Source organism: Takifugu rubripes, chromosome 9 (assembly GCF_901000725.2).
Source record: "Takifugu rubripes chromosome 9, fTakRub1.2, whole genome shotgun sequence".
Taxonomy (NCBI): Eukaryota; Metazoa; Chordata; class Actinopteri; order Tetraodontiformes; family Tetraodontidae; genus Takifugu; species Takifugu rubripes.
The window spans coordinates 11,475,726-11,496,431 of NC_042293.1; the positions used below are offsets into that span (position 1 = coordinate 11,475,726).

The following is a 20,706-nucleotide window of genomic DNA, read 5'->3' on the forward strand; positions in this document are numbered from 1 at the left end:
CAGTGCAGTGCATTATCATAGATAAAGAAAATTGTTATAAAATTGATCAAAAACTTATGAAAGTTAATATAATTGCAGTTCTCAATTACAATATTCTGTAGAGCTCATTTAAATATACATCTAAAAACAAACTGGGCACACATGATATTGGAATCAGCGTGACATATTTATTTTAAGTTAGAATAAATTAAAATCTGTTGACAGATTCCAGCCCAAGTGTAAATAAAAATCTCCAGAACAAAACCTAAAAAGCAAATAGCAAATAGCAGAAGAGGCCAGTTGAATAGAATGTACACATATACCTCTGCCACTATCAATAGAACTGCAACGGCTAATCAGGAATAGGTCGACTGATGGAGTCTGCTATGTGTAGATTTGGTTGCGATGGAAAGTGAGGTATAATAAAAATTTGACATTGGAGCCATCCAAAGAATTTTACGAGGCTCATGTCTCTAGCATTGAGACTCATTGCTATCAACAGGAAGGTAGCCATCATTGGTGGGAAGTGAGTTTTGGTGGAGGATGTCATCATCTGCTGCAACAATGGATGGTCGCTTCTCTTGTTTTATCTTTGTCTTTCGTAAATCAATGGAGGGAGTGGTCAGAAGAACAAGACGCTGTTAAAGGTGACATGCAGAAAATATTAATGAACAGTCCAAAGCTGCTTCTGCATCTAACAAGTGGCTACTTTGCTGATCGGACACATTTGTGTCTCCTAAAGTGATTAATTTATTGGTTAATATCTATACTGTGACTATACTGTAGTGTTTATTGCATAGCACTGATAACTCACCTCTCTCAGTGTTCCAGGGGCATTATACAACTTAACTGCTGCCACAAGTGGAACACACAGCATGGAGGACAGGGCCAGCATCCAGCCTATACCATTGCCCCACAATGGGTAAACATATTCATTGTTGTACTTCAGAGGTGAGTACCTGATCACAGCAAATGCAAAGGTTCCCTGAAAATAAAGGTACAGATGTCATTTAACCTGAGGTATTTAAAAACACTTTCCTTTTTTTAATCTTAAAGTTAACCATTCTTAATGTCTATTGCAGAATGTTGATGAATCCGTTATTTGTTTTTGACTGTTGGCAGTTAAAGTTTTAAATGCAAATATATTATTGTACAGTAGAGGTCGCTCTTGTAACAGAAACGCGAGGGAGGAAACTAGAGAAAATAAAGGGAACCCACAAAGCATGTTGCAGGCGTGAAGAACATCCAGCAATATTTGATAACAGGGCTGGGACGATAGCCAATCATGTCTTCAATGTTGTCATAGAAACGGTCAGCACCTGCAATAAGAATTGAGAGACATAATGGAGATTTCATCAATATTCTGTGTAAAGAAAAGAAAAAGTCACATTTAGTAATTAGTTGCCTCTGCCTTTTCAAATGATTATTTTACTTACTAATCATTAATTCATGAAATCAAATTTAAAAAGATCAAAAGAGCTACTTTTGTTTGGTACACTGTTGTATATATGATTATCACGCCTACCATAAAACCAAGCAATGCAAATAGTCTCAAGTATTGCCACGAAGAGCAGGGTCATTCCACTGGCTGCATAGTAATCAAAGAGCTGGAAGACATACATCCCCCCCTGTGCATAAAGGCAATATGTTAATAATCCTGTACCAAAGTGAAGAAAATTTATAGAGGTAGTAAAATGGCCATATTATGGTGATTGTGGAGACATGGTAACAGAGGGCCTCTGCTGTAAAACACATCCTCTGAATGTCAGTTCATGCCAAGCAAACCTCTGTGACCATGATGAGCCCCAAGAGATAGGTGACCACAGCTACTCCCAGGATGAGGAGCTCCCTGCCATATTTACGGCGGAAGGTGGAGGGATACATGTCCATCACAGCTGTCACCAGGCTCTCCACACACACAAACTGGAAATATCACACATCAGATTAATAAAGATGACTTCTTCTTTAGCTTTTTTTTAGGATGTTAGCCTCACCTGGCTGTCTAGACCCAGAAAGACAATCATGGTAAAGAAGCAGACTGCCCATAGAGGTGGGAAAGGCATTATGGTGACAGCGCGGGGATAGGCTATGAAGGCCAAACCTGGACCTGAGTGGGAAACATTTTAAAATGAATAATGATTCAAATAAATCTGTGAGTCAGTGAGTTTTACTGGTACATATCCATGGAAAACTAACCAGACTCAGCCACTTCGGAAATGGGAAGGTTCTGATCATAGGACATAAATCCCAGGATAGAGAAGATGGCAAAACCTGCAACAAAGCTAGTGCCACTGTTCAGAAAGCAGAGGCACAGGCAGTCTCTGAAAGCAGCACAGACAGGGGAATATAATAATTAGTTAGCATACAGTGTGGTGTTTTGCGTGAGAAAGTGTAGAATGTTGCTGCAATGCTGCTGATTCTTCAGTCTGTACCTGTAACAGTTGTTGTTATATTTATTGTAGCTTCCCAGTGCAGTCAGGCAACCGATGCAGATGGCATAGGAGAATAAGATTTGAGTTCCAGCATCCACCCATACCTAGGAGGAAGAATACTCACATCATGAGCGGGGAAAAAAAATAAGAAGACGGGGATACAAACTATGCACAGTTCACATTCACCTCCAGGGGCCTGGCAGCAACAAAGGGGAACTTTTTAATCACACAACTATTTCAGATCAACTCATTTACAGCAAGACTGCAGAGTGCACCCTAAAAATGTAGGTGACCTTGATGATTTCCAGCCCACCTGTGGATCAGAAAGTCGACTCAGATCAGGGTAGAGGTAGAAGAAGATTCCCCGAGAGGCTCCAGGCAGGGTGACTCCTCTAATCAAGAGGATGATTAACATGATGTACGGAAAGGTGGCCGTGAAATAAACCACCTGAGGAGAAACATGAAAATTAAAAAAAAGTCCCAGTTTAAGACAAATATTTGCTTCTATTGTTCAGCTGGTGTGTTTGAATTTTCCACTAATGTCATTATTTCTGCATATCAGATATCAGAACATAAATAAAGAAGAGGTCTCACCTTGCCAGTGGACTTGACTCCTTTCCAGATGCAGAAGTAACAGAGGATCCATGCAACAGCCAGACATATGGCCAGGTCCCAATTTAAAGAGCCAATATCTCCAATGCCTGAGGAAATTCTCAGCACGCGTCTCCTGGAGCGCCCAACGACACGCAGGACAAGTGTAAATAATGATAATAAATAAACAGATAGAAAGGCAAGAAAATGATGATTATATGAAAAAGGCTGGCGAACTGGGAGGCATCGAGAGCTGTTCAAGGACAAGAACGGACAAACAATTAAGAAAAGCACTTACTCCCAGAACTCAATGATGGGAGAGGTGGCGTTCTCATGGTGACTGATGGAACTATTCCACTGCTGAACTGCTGTACAAGAATCTTGAATGAAATAGAGGGGAAAAAAAGACTTTCAGTCTCCCAAAGGATTCTGGGCTTTCTCTGAGGTTTCTAAGTCACACAAGGCAAAGTGAAAAGATGCTTTGACTGAAAGTGAGAAGGAAATTCAGCACAGGAGCTGAACAGGAGTGTCTGCAACGGGATGTGTTGATTGTATACCCCACCTGTGTTCCAGGTGTTGTTGCAGGACGCCCAGGGCAGATCCCAGGTGAAACAGTTGGACAGGTAGAAGATGGCCCAGGCTAACACAACGATGTAATAGATATTAAGCAGAGCAACAATCACCTGGGTGGCATAACCCAAACCTGGAAACAATGACATTAAAATACTTTTAAGCTGTGGCCAGTTTTAAAACTAGTTTGTTAGAGCAGTCTAAGTGGTGTAGTTCTTTAACAGACATTCCTTTGAGTCAACGTCAAAAGGTTCACTGGCAGCGCTGGAACCTATAATGGAATTATTGCGCCAATTCTAGTAAATGAGAGACAAAGGTGTAGCAAGATTTACAAATTTGTAGTTACATATGTGTGTGTGCAGCAGTAATAGTGTAAACGCCTCAGTGCTTTTACAAAAACATCAGTGAATAATTAGCCTGTTTTGCCGTGAAAGCAAAAATGACAGTGACAGGTGCCATGTCTGTCCAGTGGTCACTGGGCGAGAGGTAGCAATAGACCCATGGCAGAACCAGTGCACCCCTCTGCTGTTCCAAAATGGAGATTTCTTTATACTCTTAGATTTAGTGGTTGCCTGTTTAAGTTGCTACTGCGACTAAAAATAAGGGATTACCTTCAAACAATGGACAGACCTTCCTCCAGCAGGTGATCCCCCCCTCACTGGTATACTGGCCCAGAGACGTTTCCAGCAAGAAGATGGGGATGCCACAAACAAACAGGAAGAGGAGGTACGGGATAAAGAATGCACCTGTGATTGTGCAGATTAGTAAATTCAGATACATTTTTAGTTATTGAAATGACATTTATATTGTTATCACATTCCTGCCTGCATGCAAACTAGCTTTAAGAGTGTGTGTATTTGTAAAGAGGTGGGGGTTGTGGTTACAGTTGCTGAACTGGCCATGAAAATAATCATTCACCCTCATTTTTATTTTCCCTCACCCTTTTAATATGCTGTGTTTGACATCCTGAACCTTTGAGCACACTGTGCTTCACTGGTTTGCCTCTTCCTGGACCCCTTCCAGTTGATAATCAAGCGCGACCTTCAGTGATTATTGAATCCCTCTAGCAGAGGTCAAACATTAACTCTTGTGCATCTCCTTATCTAAACTGGGCTAATTCAACTATGTTCCTTCAGATACTTGGAAAATATTGCTGAAGCCTTGAAAGCATGTTTTAGGAAGCCATATATTTTGCTATCGGCAAAACAAACAATGTTCTCAATAAATTATGACGCTCCAGACAGGCTTGCCTTTATAGACCACGTGCAGCTAGTAAATAAATGTCAATGATTAGACATCCTTTAGAACACATCGTGAGTTACCAAATTAAAGATAGGTCATTCTAGCACTCACCTCCTCCATTCTTATAACACAGGTAGGGGAAGCGCCAGACATTCCCCAAGCCTATAATTTCTCCAGCCACTGATAATAAATACTCAATCTTGTTGCTCCACTGTCCCCTGTCCATCACCTTCTCCTCCGAGCCAGGCACAGCGTCTGGCAGCCTGCTGTCCACGTCGGACGGCTCTACATTGCATGTGTTCTCCATGTTGCCTGTGTCCCCTGTGCATTAAAGCATGTTAGAAAAAGGAGAGGCAAAGAATGGAATAGGATAACAAACAAAATTCAGAAATTATTCCGATAGAATTAGGCAAGAAATCCCTAGAAATACTGTCATTTAAGAAATACATGTTCGCTTTAGACTACCTGTCAGTGCTAAGATATAAAATCACAAGGAGTGAAGTATCAAGAAAACCAGCCTCAAGTTAAAGTCCTTCTCACGGTATGTCATTTTTCAGGTTTCTGTTCACAATTGATTTCATGCAGCATGACCAAGTTCCAGACTCAGCTTAAAAGGCTAATGGTGCTGAAAAACTTGAAAGACCAGGCCTTCTCTTTTTGATGCGCATTGTGGCCTCTGTCAGTGTCTCCATTCTAACACGATCATAATTCTGCATGTGATATTAAAAGTACAAGCATCTCCCCGAAACCTCCCACCTTCCTGTCTGTCTGTGCGGCGAAGTTTTAGATGCCTAAAGCATCGACTATGGACCATTTGTGTCTTGTTGTAAGAAACAGAACCTCTGGTCTTAAGAAAGTACCTCAGGGAAAAAAAAAGCCAAGGAGCGCCTTTCTCTGCTGGCAAGAGAATCGGAGCCTTGCAGCGAGCTCACACTTGACTGAACTCTTTCACACATTTTTTTTTTCTTTCCGAGTGCTGAGACCCTCCAAAGAGCAGGAAAAATGCCACACAATACTTGCATCAACACTTGAAATCTTTCCTTTCGGATTCTAATTAGATATGCAAAAGTAGCCGTGATTATTTTGTTTTAAAGTAACTTATTGGACCCCCGTGTAGATTTGTAAGATGAACTTTGATATTTGCATAGACAATTGAGCGTTATTGCAACATGGGGGAGGTGGTTGCTCAGTCTGCTCAGGACTGTGCTGAGAAGTGGAGGGATTTTGGTTCAAGACCCGGTGTAGGCAAAACATACATTGCCCATATAGGCTCCAGCTCCCTCGTCACGACCCCCAAAGGGATAAATCGGTCAATAAAACGAAGCAAAGCAACATTTTTGGATACATAGAAGGAGAAATGAAAATTGAAAGGTATTTTAAAACATATACTAAAGAAAACCATGTGAGTTAAACTGTACATCTTTGCTTTAGCTTTGAATTTAAAGTTCCCGGGCGTATTTCAACATGCTACAACCATAAGAAATGCTTTAATTATAAACTGCACATACTCTGCAGTAACATCTAATAATTACCTTCCAGAAGGTTACAGACTTCAATGAACTATGGTTCCTTAACCTCTATGTTTACTTTCTGCCAGCACTAAATTTAATATTCAATTCTACACCTAAAAAACAGCAAACTTTGCATCACTTCTAGCAGGAAACATCAGTCACAAATGAAATTCTTTCTGCGTTTAAAAGTTTTTTGTTTTTTGTAAAGGCTTGTTTTTCTTACCTGATTTCATCTCACACTGGTGGTGCAGGTGTACTGTAGGTCTGAGTGTCAGGTTGATTACGTAAAGCGCTACCCAATGCCTACCTTTGCCTCTTAAAGATTTACAAACGAATGCAATTAATGACTTATTAGTTTGAGGCCAATTTTCAATAATCTCACAGCTGCTCAGTTGTTGCATAAATCTGCAGGTGCACACTGGATTATTTCTTTTTATAACAGGCTTTTTATATAGTAGTGTTTATTAAGCCATTTGTTGGATATACCCCATAATCCAAGGCACTCACCTGCCAAGATGATGCACCTTGGAATAGAATCCTTCTCACGCTTTAGCAGATTTTACACATACATGGGAGATGAGATGTGATCTGAGAAAATGAAAACTTGTTTGCAGCCTGCAGTGGGATTTTTCACTCCCCCCCCCCCCCCAACCCCCCCTCTTTATCCATTTCTTTTCAGACACCCACATACGCTGCATACTGGCGGTCTGTGCTGTCTCAGTGAGGGACTGATTGCATAACCCTTTGACACACATCTCTCCGGGGTCGTTCCATATCGGAACGAGAGACATATACACTGAGTGTCCTGGCAAGTAACCAATTAATTGTGAAAAAGTCACATGCAACTCATTCATGCTCATGAGTAAAAGTGAGCACCGTCCCATAATTACCTCCCACTAATGATTGCCTTTCCCCCCCCCAATTTTGTTCTTTTGCTTTTGGATTTTACCCTCATTATTTTATCTTGCTTTATTACATACTGTATATGTATGTAAAAAAAAAGAAAGAAAAGAAAAGTCACTCATATGTTGTAGAAGTGAAAACATCCAGCTAATAAATCATTAACAACATGACATTGGGTAACCCAAGAGTATTTAAATCTAGGCCATGTTTGTAACATGAATGAATAAAAGGCAGACTTGAAAAGTTAAACCAAAACACTTTTCCTTCAACCATTTCTACTCATTTATTCCCCATTCATACAGTCATCTATTATGATGTAACTTAAAAAACTCCTCTTCATTGTCAGAGGTTATTGTGGAATTCTATCTGAAAGTAGCTAAACCTGATGTCATGAAAAGATAATCCAGTCAACAGTTGTGTTGTTTCTACACCTTTAAAGGTTATGTAAAACAAAACGATATCAGCTGATGGGGGGGGGGCATTTAGAGGATATGCCTGAATTGCTATTTTGGACTTACGTTAAAACCATAATTGTACTTGAAAGTGCAACTAAGACTAAATATATAGCCAAATATCCAATCAAACAAAGAGAAAATGTCATAAAATGCATGAATGATCTACAAAGTCTTATTGAAGTCATTTTTTTTGTTTAAATGGATGTATTTTTAAAGTAATGCTAGCTGATACACTCAAATTTTACATAGATCGTTGCATTCGAAGTCAAACATCCACGATAAACATAATGGAATTTTAAATTTGGCCATTCATTCCTGTTTGTTGGCGCCCTCTTGTGGTCAATTTAAAAAAAATGAACTTGCGATAAAATGTAGGTATTGACGTCAGGCTTTTAGTATTAGTAAAATCCAACAATCGAACACTTTTAATATTCATCATGGAAGGGATATTCTGGATGGTCACTCCACCTGTTTGGAAAAAAAATAGACGGCGGAGTGTAAGGACAAAAGCACATGACTTATACCGTAAAACTTGCATGCATCATCTATTTTAACTTACATCAGCAGCTCCACAAAACGAATATCTTTATTTAGGGCCTCAATGGCTTTCATTTCTTCATCGGTGAGAGAAAAATCAAATATCTGGAGGGTGGGGGCGGAATCCAAATGAACAAATAAGCACTATTAGTGTCTGTTCCAGGTATTATCAAAGTTCCAATTAACCGGGCAGCATTTTCATACACTCACCTGAAAGTTGTGTTTGATCCTCTCCAGGTTGAAGCTCTTGGGGATGACTACCACCCCCCGCTGGGCATTGAAGCGCAGAGCCACCTGGGCACTGCTCTTGTTGTACTTTTTCCCGATGGATATGAGCACCTCATCCTCCAGCAGGGGAGGGCTTTTCAAATTCACCCTGAAAACAGACAATAAGTTAGTATTATTCAGGTTCCTGAACGTAATGTGCCACTGCTTCTTTTATCAACTTTGCAACTTTCTGCTCAATTTCTGAAGATTTCTGCTATATTAAATACAACGTTGAACAGAAATGAATTCCACACACACCAGGATGCATCTCTGGAGGAGCCAATGGGGCAGTAGCCAACAATCACAATGTCGTGTTTGAGACAGAACTCCAGGAGTTTTGGTTGTGTAAAATACGGATGACATTCAACCTACAGGTACGTGCAAGCACAGAGTCGATACACGTTACAGTTGAAGGAAACATAAACCACACCATTACGGTTACGCACTTCTTGAAATTTCCATTCAGTGCAAGAAGTAATGACTCATGATTCAAACAGAATTCCAAATTCTACATTTACATATTACAACCTAATTTGACTCTGTGGATTTAGTGAGATAAGTCAGGGTCACCTGGTTGGACACAGGTTTGTACTTGAGGCCAGGTTTATTCAGCAGAAGCTCCAGCTGTCTGCGGTTGAAGTTTGAGACCCCGAGGGACTTCACCAGGCCGGCATCTACACAGGCCTCCAGAGCCTGTGGAGAAGAAAAGATCCACTTAAAGACGGACAGAGATTTATCTTTACAGATTGACTGAGATAGAGGAGACCAAGATAACGCCAGGTGAAAAAGGGCAAAATGAGCAGAGTTTGACTCTTTATGGCACTGACCTTGATCCTGATTTTCTAAATGCAGATTGAGCATAAAGGAAAGGCAATAAAATGCACAATATGACATTATATCTATCTAAAAATGACAAACCTCACCTCCCATGTTGCGCAGAGGTCTGTGTGGTGGTAGATGTATTTTCCATCTTTGTCTTTTGGGTAAAAGTCATTTCCAGGCTAAAATAGAAGTACAATTTTTTTTTTAAAAAGGCAGTGTGCTGCTGTATTTTAAACAAGTAAAGTGAGTTTAACTTTAATGTAAATCTGTGAATAACACTGATTTGGGTCGAGCCCTTTGGAACAATGCAGCTGGAATGCATGAAAACCTTGAAAGCCATTGGAAGCTCCACGATATAAAGATCCACATAGTCTAGCTTTAACTCATCCAGTGTTCTCTCCAGGGCTGGTCTCACCAACTCTGGTGGATGGAAGGTGTTCCAGAGCTGAGGAAGACACAGGGTAGAATTACATGTAATGTGGATGCATAGAGGGGGGAAAAAAGGCCTGACTTGACTTTTAACACACCTTTCCACAATAGAAGATGTCCTCTCTTCTCACGGTGCCATCAGCAATCTTCTCTCTAATGGCTTGACCTACTTCACCTTCATTAAAATAAACCAACGCACTATCAAAATGTCTGTAACCCACATCTATGGCATGCTTGACACACTCAAGTGCGGTGCCTTTGGGTGTCTGGTGAAAGAAAATGATATTTGTGTGTACTTCTTGTGTTTAGGCTTGGGGAACATGTTTTCCCCCCACTCTATACTGTATTGATGTGTTCTATGTACGGTGCTAATGTTTAACCAGTACCAGATTTTAACACTGCTGCTCCACAAAAATCTGGTACTGGTTAAACATTAGCACCATACATAGAACACATCAATATAGCAGAGTTTACAATTTAAACAGATTAGATCTTTCTCACCAATCGAGGGTTTGCGTATGTGCCCAGTCCCAGAACTGGAATGTGGTTTCCATCACTGAGAGGGATCCTGTGGTTTTCCGCTGTCAGGCTCATGCTGGCAAATGGATGAATAGGATGAAGGCTCGGCTGCCTGTCAAATAGGTAAATTATTAAGAGATTGAACTTTGAACAAGGGACCATTGGGTCCAGTCCACATGTTTATGACATCGGCAGAAAACATTCACTGTCAGACTCGAACTACTGGATATAGCTTATCAAAGTATGTTTTTGATTTCTGTTTTTACTGAACCTTTACAAGAACCTTGAGGTGGATGGTGTTTCTTCCATGAAGCTCGTTTTAGGGCAGTTTATAAGGAGTCGAGCACAGCATTAAATATGACAGAGAAGACTCATTATGTGTCATCACAAGAACTTCCAATGTGTGTGTTCTTGTATATGCTTACCAAAATATGCATTCTTATAGGGAACTGGGGGCATTTTGTATGGACATATTGGCTGGTCCTCATATCTTCATAAGTCTGTTTAGGGTTGAATAGGAAGGGGGTTGGGGGGGGGGGGGGGCGGTTGGAGAATGTCCTCTCAAATGTAGCATTACGTGTGTGTGTGTTCGTGATGATCTGACCGAAGTTCAGGACGACTTGGCTCAATGGCTTCGTGAGTGTACCTTAAAAAAACGTTACCGCGGTGCAGTAAACAACTGCACCAATACATGGCGCTGTTGAGTCACATATTGATTGTCTATCTATCTATCTATCTATCTATCTATCTATCTATCTATCTATCTATCTATCTATCTATCTATCTATCTCCCCCCCCCCCCCCCCCACCCACCCACCAGACCCCCCCCCCCCCCCCCCCCCCCTTCTCCACTGCAACCGGTGCAACATCTGCGTCATCCTTAGAAAAGGTGGGAGCGCATTTTGAGAAATATATGTTGTTGTTTTTTTAAATTATTTTAATACAAACTGCAGCTGCAAGAGGAAATTGGCTGTTCACGCCGAAGGAGACATGCGAGAAAATGACTCTTGCGCCTTGCTGCTCTCACCTGTGCGGGCGCACGTCGCACGACACCATCTGAAAGTGCAGCATATGGATGCCTGCGAAGAACAGGAGGAGGCAGCGGGGGCTTCTGCTGCAGCCGCCGCCGTGCTTTTAGAGAACGAAGCTGAGAGCATGCAAGTGCAAGAAGAAAAGTGCGCTGCAGCTGAGCTAAACAATCTAAACTCGTGTCCCGTTTGCTGCCTGAACTTCTACAGTCGGGAGCCTAAACTTCTTCCGTGCCTGCACTCGTTTTGCAAGAAATGTTTGCCCACGCCGTCGAGGAATTTGGCCATGGTCGAGGCGCCAAACTCCCGGGTGGACAGTGTGAAACCACGTGAGTCTCTTTGTTTACCAACAACAACCACGAACCGATCTCAGATGTGTTCAAGTACAATAACGATCAATGCTTTAAAAAACAAAACAACCATACTCACCGTTCTCGTTTGCCTCCGAGACCCAGAATAATGGTTATGTTTTGCCCCAGTGAATGTGATCCGCTGTCCGGTGTGCAGACAGGAGTGTATGGAAGTGGACGTAATGGAAAATGTTTTTGTGGAGGACTCAGTCGAAGCTCCCAGCAGCACAGTGGAAAGATCAGCTCAGGTTAGAACGCACGGTCATATGGGGGCCGCACCTTTACTTACTAATTTAACTCCTGCCGACCACAATGTAACATCTTATCAGCCAGCTTATCACGATTCCGAGAATGATCATTCTCTGCTCCCATTTCTCAGATCTGCATGACCTGTGATGACAACACCGAGGCGGTGGGGTTTTGTGTAATCTGTGTCGAGTACCTGTGCTCTGCCTGTGTGGAGGCGCACCAAAGGGTCAAATTTACCAAAGATCACACTATCACACAGAAGGAAGAAGTATCAGAAGGTAGATTGAGCCCGTTTAGATACTTTTCAAGGTCCTCTGCTGTTGTTGCTCTGCTGTTTCTGTTCTATTTTGCAGCTACCGCCGCTTCATCAAGCTGCTTAATGTTAGATATTTCTCTGATGAATGCAAAGTCATTTCATTTTTCAGAAATCCACGGATGGTCAACTCAGAGGCCGATGTTCTGTGGTATCCACAAACAAGAGCCGGTGAAGTTGTTCTGTGAGACCTGTGACCTGCTGACCTGCCGTGACTGTCAGCTGGTCAGGCACAAAGACCACAGGTGCGTCCCAAGTGCGTTATAAACCACAGACCAATGCATGGGATGCACCTTGAGAGCAGCACAATAATATATATGTTTTTTAAATTAAGGCTGTTTCCCTTCACTCTGTCAGGTATCATTTCCTTGAGGATGCTTATAAGTATCACAAGCAGCATGTAGACAGCATGACCCATCAGCTGCAGGACAAAAGGATGCTCATTGAAGAGGTGTCCTCTGCCATAAACAACAGGTATATATTCTCATATGCACCTGCATTGTAGTGTTTTTTCCCCCTCAGCTTGAAAAGCTTATGTTTCTAATAAAATTTAACGTATGTGGTCAATGTAATTCGTCATAAGAATGTGGCTCAAGACACGTAGTTTATGTTTTAAGTAAGTTTTGCTCAAATGAGAATCCGGTTAATGTATCCATAAGTGCCATAAGGCATATGTATACACAACTGTCTCAATAATATATGAAGTGTGATAATGGTGTATAGTGCACTAAGTCATTTGTGTCATGTACTATCCATCAATGTCAGAGGATGATAGACAGTTAGACACGAGGGACACTAATGAAGCCAACGGCTGACATTTCTTTTTAAAAAAACCCAAAGTGAAGTATTCCGGACACCAGTAGAAATGATAAATGGGAAAGAGGAGATACGGACGAGGAAGACATCCTTATTTTGGACACTGATAGAAAAGGTTTATGGTCAAGGTAAGTAAAATTATATAAGTAAAAGAGGGGTAAGGGGTTGTCCCCACGCCCGGGTTTTAAGGTATAAAAGATAGACACATAGGGTGTTTAGTTCTTCCTTAGAACTCCTTTGGGATTGCTCATGTTTCTTCTCATGTTTCTTCTCTTTTTCTTCTTTGCTGCTTTTAGAGAATAAATGTTTTGGACTTGGCTCTTCTAAACTTCTGTGCTCATTTGGACTCTGTGTCCATTTTCTATTCACGAAGTTGAGGAGATCTCCACGTCAACATGTCTTTTTTCCCCCTAAACATACTGCACGTTTATGTATCCAGGCTTCTCCAGGCGGAGGAGAACCGCACATCGGTTGAGACTGAAATAAAAAACTCCATCTGCAGCTTGATTGCGGAGATGAACAAAAAGGGCCAGATGCTGTTAAATCAACTCGAGGTACAAAAACCGGTTTTGATTAAGCACCCGGTCATTTGTGAGAAATCAAATATTAGGATATTCTCATCACATGCTGCAGCTTTGTGTACAAGCTCGCTTATTTGCAGGCAGAGATGTCTGTTTTGCCCTCAGGCCCCGAGTGAACACCCTCAAGATCCATGAATACTGCAGATGTTGGCTTCTTCCTGCTCTTTCAGAGTGTAACAAAGGATCACAAGAGGGTTTTACAAAAACAGCAGGAGGACATCGGCTATCTGTCCAGACACCTGGATCACGTCATCGGCTTCACCAAGTGGGCCACCGCCAGGAACAAGGGCACGGCCTTCCTGCACTGTAAACGTTTAGTAAGGCTCCCCTGATCATTGAGCTTCTCTGCCCACGCAGCTCTGTAACAAAGTGGGGACACACACTAGTGTCTCACACTGAAAATTATTAATGACGTCCCTTCTGTTGCAGATTCTCTTCCAGATTGGAAACCTCCTGCAGGCAAAGTGCAGCACATCATTTGTGCCGCAGACTGTCATACGCTTTCAGGGTCGCTCCCCATATTGGGCTTCCAGTCTTGATCTGGGTAAGAAACACAGTGTCTATGTTGTAGGAGCTGATATTGATCACATGTTAATGCGTATTTATGAAGGACTAAACTGTATTATTGGCTAATCACATTAGCATTTAGAATAAAATGTACTGTTCTCTGCATGTATGTTGTTGTTTCCATTCAAAGTAGTTTGCTGCCAGCTTTCAACCATATAAGTTTAAACATAAATAAGGTGGTCAATATTAAACAGACCAAAGCATTAATGGCCCACCAAACCTGCATTAACTATAAAGTAACTGAAAACTGCATTTTCTATTTTCTATCCTTGCTTCTTCTGCTTATTCCTGTTGTGTGCACGGATTCCCACAGGCTCTCTGCTGGTGGAGAGCACACCAGGCAAACGGCTGCCAGGTTTTCAGGGTATTCCTCATGATGTCAAGAACCCTAGGGAAGGACCCTCGGGCTCCCCCTACGGTTTTGCCATCGGAAACCCCCGGAACACTCTGGCTCTGCTCCAAATGGAGGTAGAGAAGCTAAACCCAACGACCCACTGGCAAGCCCAGCCGCCTTGGGGATGGTGCCAGAGCGTCAGGCTGCCCCGGTCCGGGCCCCAGACCGTTCTCCAACGTGCTCCCTCCCACAACGTGGGTGCCCAACTACATTGCAGGTTTATGGTGCCTCCTCCGAGCAACACCGGCCCGACCAGCGGCCCACCAAACCCTGGGTTTAACCCGCAGGTTAGTGTGTGATTCTTGTGTGCGTTTCCATTTGACTGACAAGCCGCCCTAACAAGGACAGACAGCAGATGGCAATGTCCTAAATAGACCCGACAGCCTTCACATCCTGGACAATTCACGTCTTTCCTTGTCAGAGTGGATTTCAGTCAAGCTTTTGACCAATAATCGCAAAAATAAAACCTCTCCACATGTGCAGCGGTCGCTCCGGCACAGGACACACCCGGAATTCCATTAGAAGCAATTGATAATATCTGTATTGTTTAGTCTGCTTCAGAGGGTGTTTTGGCTCCGGGTCTGACGCTCTGTAGTCTGCTGTGTGTGCTCGAGTCGCTGATGTGAACAAGCTGTTATTGCCCCGCAATGAACTCTGATACTCTCAATAAGCAAAGATTCTTCCGCTGTTGTCGAATTCTGGGTGTGTTCAGTGCGAGCTGATGGCATTTCATCACTTTTTCATTTATTTAGTTATTACAATCAGCCTGAAGTAATTTCAGGGAAACATTATGAGGCTACAAAGTTTTAGTTTCTGTGTTATTTCGGTGCAGCTGAAAGAGCAGTAAAAATGAGCTCATAGCAACTAAGTAATGACTTTACAAAAAAAAAAATGTCATGACATCCACTGGACTTCTCTTCTGTTGTGTCTTTTTTGCACTACATTGACAAAAAAAACATGATTCTTGGAAGGATTGCAAAAGCTGTGACTCATGTGATGAAGAACGTCTTGAATTAAAGCCCTCAGAGATGTTCAAACCACACATCTGTGTGACAGGAAACATCCCTGATATAGCAGACACAAAGAGTTTTTGTGATGTACCTAATGTTACAACTCCAAACACTGAACCTGAATGCATCTATGCTGCTTTAGATTTATCTCACTGTTCTGTTTCCCCTGTCGTTTGCAGCATTATAGGTTGTTGGGTAGCAGCTCCGGCTACCAATCTAAACCTGGAGGTACGTTCTCTTCACCTCTTTACTCATCACCCGTGCCCATTGGAGACGTCGCTCTGCCTCAGCCACGACACACGGCGAGTGACATCATCCATTATATGAAAGTACACACAAATTTGACTTGATCTTCATATTAAATGACTTATCCACTAATTTCTGATTGCGTGTTTAGGCTGAGTCACCATATCTGAATCAAAGGACTGATCCAGTATATGCCACTACGAGAAATCCACCACAGACCCCTGTGTCTTGTGTGCCATGTACAGATGGTAGAGTAGCAGTTTTTTTATCATATGCTGTTGCAGGCTACAGACTTATTAAGGATAAAAATAACACAATTTTCATTTGTCTTTAGTGCAAGGGAAGCAGAACCCAGCAGGGCTCGCTGCTGTTTCCCAGGAGGAGAATTCAGAGTAAGGAAACAACATGGTCTTTAACCCCCCCCCCCCCATATCACATCTAGTGAATAATGATTTATTTTGACTGATCGTCCTTCTTTTCCTCAAGATCTGCTTCCTGGGAACCTGCAGAAACACATCAGACCATTGGAGACGAAGGCCCATCTGTCAGGAAGAGACCGAGACCATCACCAGGTCCCATCGTAGTCATCAAAGATGAACCAGATGACGACATTAGCTATGTAAGGAGAAAAATAAGGTTTTAAACTTTACTTTTATCCAAGTTCTGTGGTAAAACTGCATTTTAATATAGATTGGAATGGCTAAAAAAATGTCACTTTCAAGCTTATTCACTTATTTTCATATTAATGCTAAAAATTGCCTCTTTTAGGATAGAAGCTACTTGTAGATGGACCTAATCCTGATTCTTGTTGTCTGTTATCCTCAATTTCAGGACACCAAAAGGACAAACCTCCCTGACAGCACAGGTGACCAACCAGACCTGCTGACCCAAGTGAGCAGCCAAGACAGGGAGGACGTCTCCACCCGTCCAAGAGTCACTGATAAAGTCCAGATGCCCGTGCACACTCATAGCACACCCCAAGACCACAGCAACAGCAACGGAAATGATCATAACAGTTTGCTCAAAGGAGAGACGCAGCGTAAAGCTCCGTTAAAGCGCTCTGACAGAGGCGTGTGCACCGTGTGTCAGACAGGGGGGGAGCTGTTGCTCTGCGATAAGTGCTCCAAGCATTTTCACCTTTTTTGCCACATTCCAGCACTCCGAAACGTTCCAAGGTGAGCTTTGTCAGGCAGCATTTGTGCCTGCAAACAATCCCATTATTTTTTACTCCTGGCATTAGCGCTAGGTCCTGCCTGCTCACACACATTTGAATTAGATCTCTGCTCTGTCTTCAGTGGCTGTTGGTCGTGTTCCTTCTGCCTTGATTCCCCTGAGATGGGCTCCAAATGCAAACCCAAAGCCAGAGGAGTGAAGACGGAGTCGGAGTCTGAGGGAGGATTTCTTCCCGAGGAAAAGAGAGTCAGTACTCTAATTAGAGTCCAAGCATCTCCTGTTTGTGATATTGTGTGGATCCTTTAATGAACTCTCCATTGCTGCACTATTTTTGTGGAAACCTTTTATAGACTACCTGCTATAATGTGTGTAATATATGGATATTATGACCCATAATATCACAAGAGAGGGAGATCACAAAAAGGGAATAACATAAAGGAGAGGAAGCAGCTTGTGAGATGGTTTTTCCACATTTATTGATAATCATCAGAAAAATATGAGGAAATAAGAGTATGGGTTCAGGGAGTGGGAACTAACTCTGTAGGACACAAACACTAGAAAAAAGGAACCCCCCCCCATCCCCACACACACAAACACACGGGATGTAACACTGAAACAGACTAAATGGTTTAAAGTTTTCCTTTTTGCATGAATTGATGTTCCTTTTCTACTCTTACAGAAATGTGAGAGACTGTTGCTGCACTTGTTTTGCAGCCCAGACTTCGGAGAATCCCCCACGGTGAGTCCAACGGGATTAACGTCACATTGAGTTACTGTATAGGCAAATGAGTGGTGCAAATTCTGCAGTGTTCTTTCATAAAACTGGAAGGTTCACAAGTAGAGAATGCCAGTCCTGTACTACAAATACACAAGTCTTGTGTTTATCCTGCTGTCACAGCCAATATTTTGAGATTTAAGAGAATTTTTTGACTGTTTGTGTCTGGATGTAACTCAAAATGGCCCCAGACCCTCATAAACTGCCTCAGTGCAGATCTGTAACACAATAGATATCAATAATTATGTTGCGTCTAATACTGTTATTCTCACCATGTTGGTGAATATTGTAGGTGTGTGCCAATAATAGGAAGAATGGGAGTGGACCATCAATGCTTCACACTGTGAGGAAACGACTGGAAGCGACAGAGAGTCTGCGCTACAAAAACCTGGCAGAGTTTGTGTCAGATGTCAGGCTGGCCTGCAGGAACTGGGCCACTAAGGTTCTGCCTCAAACACTGTGCACAAAAGTGTTTTTCAGCGTTGCAGATGACCTGACACATTGTAATAAAATGCTACCTGCTTTTCAGCCTGAACCAGGAGCTACCGCGGCATCCAAGGGGCTTAATGAGCAGTTTGAAGAACGCCTGAAGAACGTCTTCCCAGAACACACTTTTCCTGAGATGAAATCTCCGTCCACTCCCGACTCGGTCTCTTGACGGCCCATTTCGTCCTGTACAACTTGAGTGTTTTCCAGTTTCCCAGAACGCATCCAAGTTCTTTGTGTTGCCAGTTGAAGTTGTCGTTCTCAACTCAGTTACAATCAGCAGCAATGAAAGATGGCGTGGTCACGTCTGGGCCGCTCTTCCTGTTTTGCTCTACATGTGTAAATATAGCAGGTTCGAGGAAGGGGAACAATCAAGAACTTTGAAGTGTGTGGTCTACCTTATGTGGAAAAAGGAGAAAATTTATCGCTGACCAGTTGAAGAAAACATCAAAAAGGAATCAGAGGCAGTTGAAAATGCTTCAAACAATTTTATATTCAAAAGGCAGAACATAAAGCCCATAAAGCTGCACGTATGCAAGCCAGGTGGCAGGTGTTTACAGGGTATAATGAAAAATGACACTTTGCACCTACTTTGCTTTAGTGCTTGATGACTGCATGTGCGAGTTGACAACGTTTGACATAAACCTTCCTGACCCATAGTTTATATCTTTGAGTCCCTCAATACCGCACGTCCATTGTAGGTGGGTAAATGAGTCCCCAGGGCCTCGCAGGCGGCTCTCCGGCTGCGCAGCTGTGTCAGTGGCCTCCGTTTGATTGTCACAGATGTGGCAGCACGAGCATTGTTCTGCTTCAAAGCAACTGTATTGCGCTTTTCATAACAAGATTAACATGGATTGAATGTGACCTCACCCCCTCCAATTTCCTCCACCGGTGCACTTAAGGTCAGCTCCCGCTGCTGTTCAAGCTCAAATGGGGTTGAGAGGTGGGGGAGAGGCCCGGCAGATTTGGTAATAGATGTGAGGAATTTGACGTCCATGCCGAGGTGTTCCAGAAGAAACAGAAACTTTTATTGTTACTGTGTTTAAATACACATGAGAATACTGCTGAAGAGAAGAGGACTGCAAAGAACACACGCAAGCGTTGATGGAGACGTGACAGATTGGATAATTGACCCCAAGCCCAGTCCCTGGCCACCCTAAAAGCAACCTGAACGCATTGCCATAGACCGCTTATTAATCCCGATGTATGTAGTCATCCAACATTAAATAGAAACGAGAGTACGAGCAGCAATACCAAACAGACTGGTGGACTGAAAAACAGAGGAAAGAATTGTCACTCACGCCTAAACAGCGCCATGACTCTTTTATAACGTGCTGTTTACTTGTGGGCTTTCTTGTATGTCTGTGGTGTCCTGATATGAAGCCTTTGGTGGTGTTTCCAGACTGGCTAGACTGGTGCTGGAGACATATGGCTCTGATTAGATTATTCAACCTCTCTCCTGTCACAATGCCCAGAATCAGGAGACTGATTGAATTTGCAGATGGTCTCAGTTGGTACAAAACGTTTGAGAGGCACTTTTTCAATTATCTCTGCATGTTTTGCCCACTGCAACAGATGTGTGTGTGTGTGTGTGCGTGTTTCTCTTTGTATCGGTGTGTGAGAGAGTGGTTTGTTTATGACTGGGCGCTCCTAATTATGACAGAAATTATTAAGTAGATGCAAACATCTCTCGTTTCTTGAGTTCAGGTGAACACTGAACAGTTATGTTCATCCTAAAATAATTAATAATAAAAGAGAAAAATATTTTTTGGCTGCAGTAATGTGGAGAAGAAATAATCTTTCTCTAACATTAGCAATTTTCCAGAGTGGAGAACAAATGGAAAAAGACAAGTTTGTTTATACTTTCTAAAGACTTTTATTAATAAAACAGATTAATGGGTTCGGCAGTAAAACGACCATAAACTGCTGGATGTGAAAATCTGATGAAATTAAGTGTAGAAAGAGTTGGTAAGATTCAGGGAACCCAGTGCCAGAATGCATCCAGCGTTTTGTAGACAGTGGTAATGAAAAGATTTCGTTTTAAATTCGCCCCCATTTCCTCTGATATATCTCAGAAAGTTAGAGTTTCTGCTGTCTGGTCAGAGCCAACACAGATTTCCAAACTACCCCAAAACCGACTCCAGATGTTGAGCAATCAGAGGAGTCATTAGTCACAAACAGAGAACTTCGCCATAGATGGGGAGACAATCTCCATATGTGCATGCCTACCTGTAAAACCGTGCAATAAAGGCTAGAAATATACGCCCAGAGTAACTTCAATGTATTTCAGCTCTTCCAACACGTGTCAACATTTGTTGCTTGATACTTTCTAACCCTAAACGCTGAAATTCACTCCCGTTTACGCACATATCGAAACTTTAAACTCCAATAGCCAGATTATAATTGTTTTCGCATACGCACGAGTTGATCGTGGACAGTAAAGGGTTGGATTTGATGAGCA

General features: G+C 42.3%; 3 protein-coding genes and 1 long non-coding RNA gene across 7 annotated transcripts in view; 2 read left to right on the forward strand and 2 right to left on the reverse strand.

Annotated features, from left to right (window-relative positions):
- LOC105416936 (uncharacterized) overlaps positions 1-3,108 on the forward strand; it is a 4,547-nt gene extending 1,439 nt beyond the window's left edge. Inside the window, exons 3-4 of the long non-coding RNA XR_964817.2 lie at positions 803-930; positions 2,974-3,108. This is a non-coding gene — a long non-coding RNA (uncharacterized lncRNA). The remainder of the gene's footprint in view (positions 1-802; positions 931-2,973) is intronic.
- slc6a13 (solute carrier family 6 member 13) lies at positions 450-6,959 on the reverse strand. Of its 3 annotated transcripts, XM_029842216.1 has the most exons (16): positions 6,833-6,887; positions 6,549-6,640; positions 4,926-5,135; positions 4,184-4,318; positions 3,565-3,705; positions 3,301-3,382; positions 3,006-3,138; positions 2,725-2,859; positions 2,412-2,515; positions 2,176-2,300; positions 1,974-2,086; positions 1,765-1,902; positions 1,505-1,607; positions 1,198-1,298; positions 794-964; positions 450-617 (listed from the first exon to the last, which is right to left on the reverse strand). In XM_029842216.1, the coding sequence occupies exons 2-16, from the start codon at positions 6,556-6,558 to the stop codon at positions 453-455; spliced, it is 1,866 nt and encodes a 621-aa protein (XP_029698076.1). In that variant the 5' UTR covers positions 6,559-6,640; positions 6,833-6,887; the 3' UTR covers positions 450-452. The 3 variants fall into 3 exon arrangements, with proteins under 3 accessions (XP_029698076.1, XP_003967660.1, XP_029698075.1); XM_003967611.3 differs by lacking the exon at positions 6,549-6,640 and having other exon boundaries at positions 6,833-6,959; XM_029842215.1 differs by lacking the exon at positions 6,833-6,887 and having other exon boundaries at positions 6,549-6,791.
- Positions 6,960-7,861: 902 nt separating this feature from the next.
- LOC101070818 (3-oxo-5-beta-steroid 4-dehydrogenase) lies at positions 7,862-11,851 on the reverse strand. The gene is made up of 10 exons (XM_003967482.3): positions 11,715-11,851; positions 10,240-10,369; positions 9,837-10,004; positions 9,638-9,754; positions 9,411-9,488; positions 9,058-9,180; positions 8,746-8,855; positions 8,431-8,596; positions 8,243-8,325; positions 7,862-8,151 (listed from the first exon to the last, which is right to left on the reverse strand). Exons 2-10 carry the CDS (start codon positions 10,330-10,332, stop codon positions 8,109-8,111), a joined length of 981 nt encoding a protein of 326 aa, XP_003967531.1. The 5' UTR covers positions 10,333-10,369; positions 11,715-11,851; the 3' UTR covers positions 7,862-8,108.
- On the forward strand, positions 11,092-20,609 carry LOC101061951 (E3 ubiquitin-protein ligase TRIM33-like). Of its 2 annotated transcripts, XM_011607612.2 has the most exons (19): positions 11,092-11,146; positions 11,211-11,614; positions 11,765-11,883; positions 12,015-12,162; positions 12,310-12,442; positions 12,555-12,671; positions 13,453-13,567; positions 13,765-13,911; positions 14,024-14,138; positions 14,475-14,842; positions 15,745-15,894; positions 15,963-16,059; positions 16,146-16,203; positions 16,298-16,430; positions 16,643-16,986; positions 17,107-17,230; positions 17,664-17,723; positions 18,052-18,201; positions 18,289-20,609. In XM_011607612.2, the coding sequence occupies exons 2-19, from the start codon at positions 11,248-11,250 to the stop codon at positions 18,415-18,417; spliced, it is 2,874 nt and encodes a 957-aa protein (XP_011605914.2). In that variant the 5' UTR covers positions 11,092-11,146; positions 11,211-11,247; the 3' UTR covers positions 18,418-20,609. The 2 variants fall into 2 exon arrangements, with proteins under 2 accessions (XP_011605914.2, XP_029698074.1); XM_029842214.1 differs by having other exon boundaries at positions 11,095-11,614; positions 15,745-15,867; positions 18,289-18,449.
- The last annotated feature ends 97 nt before the right edge of the window (positions 20,610-20,706 follow it).

Bases quoted from the DNA above. Each gene is read 5' to 3' on its own strand.
- slc6a13 (XM_029842215.1), bottom strand. From the start codon at position 6,726: ATGCAACAACTGAGCAGCTGTGAGATTATTGAAAATTGGCCTCAAACT. The intron at 2,516-2,724 runs GTGGGCTGGAAA...TCTTCCTCCTAG, and splicing joins GTCGACTTTCTGATCCACAG to GTATGGGTGGATGCTGGAAC. The intron at 1,608-1,764 runs GTTTGCTTGGCA...CTTTATGCACAG, and splicing joins GGCTCATCATGGTCACAGAG to GGGGGGATGTATGTCTTCCA.
- LOC101070818 (XM_003967482.3), bottom strand. From the start codon at position 10,332: ATGAGCCTGACAGCGGAAAACCACAGGATCCCTCTCAGTGATGGAAAC. The intron at 10,005-10,239 runs GTGAGAAAGATC...TTCTTTCACCAG, and splicing joins CATACGCAAACCCTCGATTG to ACACCCAAAGGCACCGCACT. The intron at 9,755-9,836 runs GTGTGTTAAAAG...TGTCTTCCTCAG, and splicing joins ACATCTTCTATTGTGGAAAG to CTCTGGAACACCTTCCATCC.
- LOC101061951 (XM_011607612.2), top strand. From the start codon at position 11,248: ATGCGAGAAAATGACTCTTGCGCCTTGCTGCTCTCACCTGTGCGGGCG. The intron at 15,895-15,962 runs GTACACACAAAT...TTGCGTGTTTAG, and splicing joins ACATCATCCATTATATGAAA to GCTGAGTCACCATATCTGAA. The intron at 17,724-18,051 runs GTGAGTCCAACG...TGAATATTGTAG, and splicing joins ACTTCGGAGAATCCCCCACG to GTGTGTGCCAATAATAGGAA.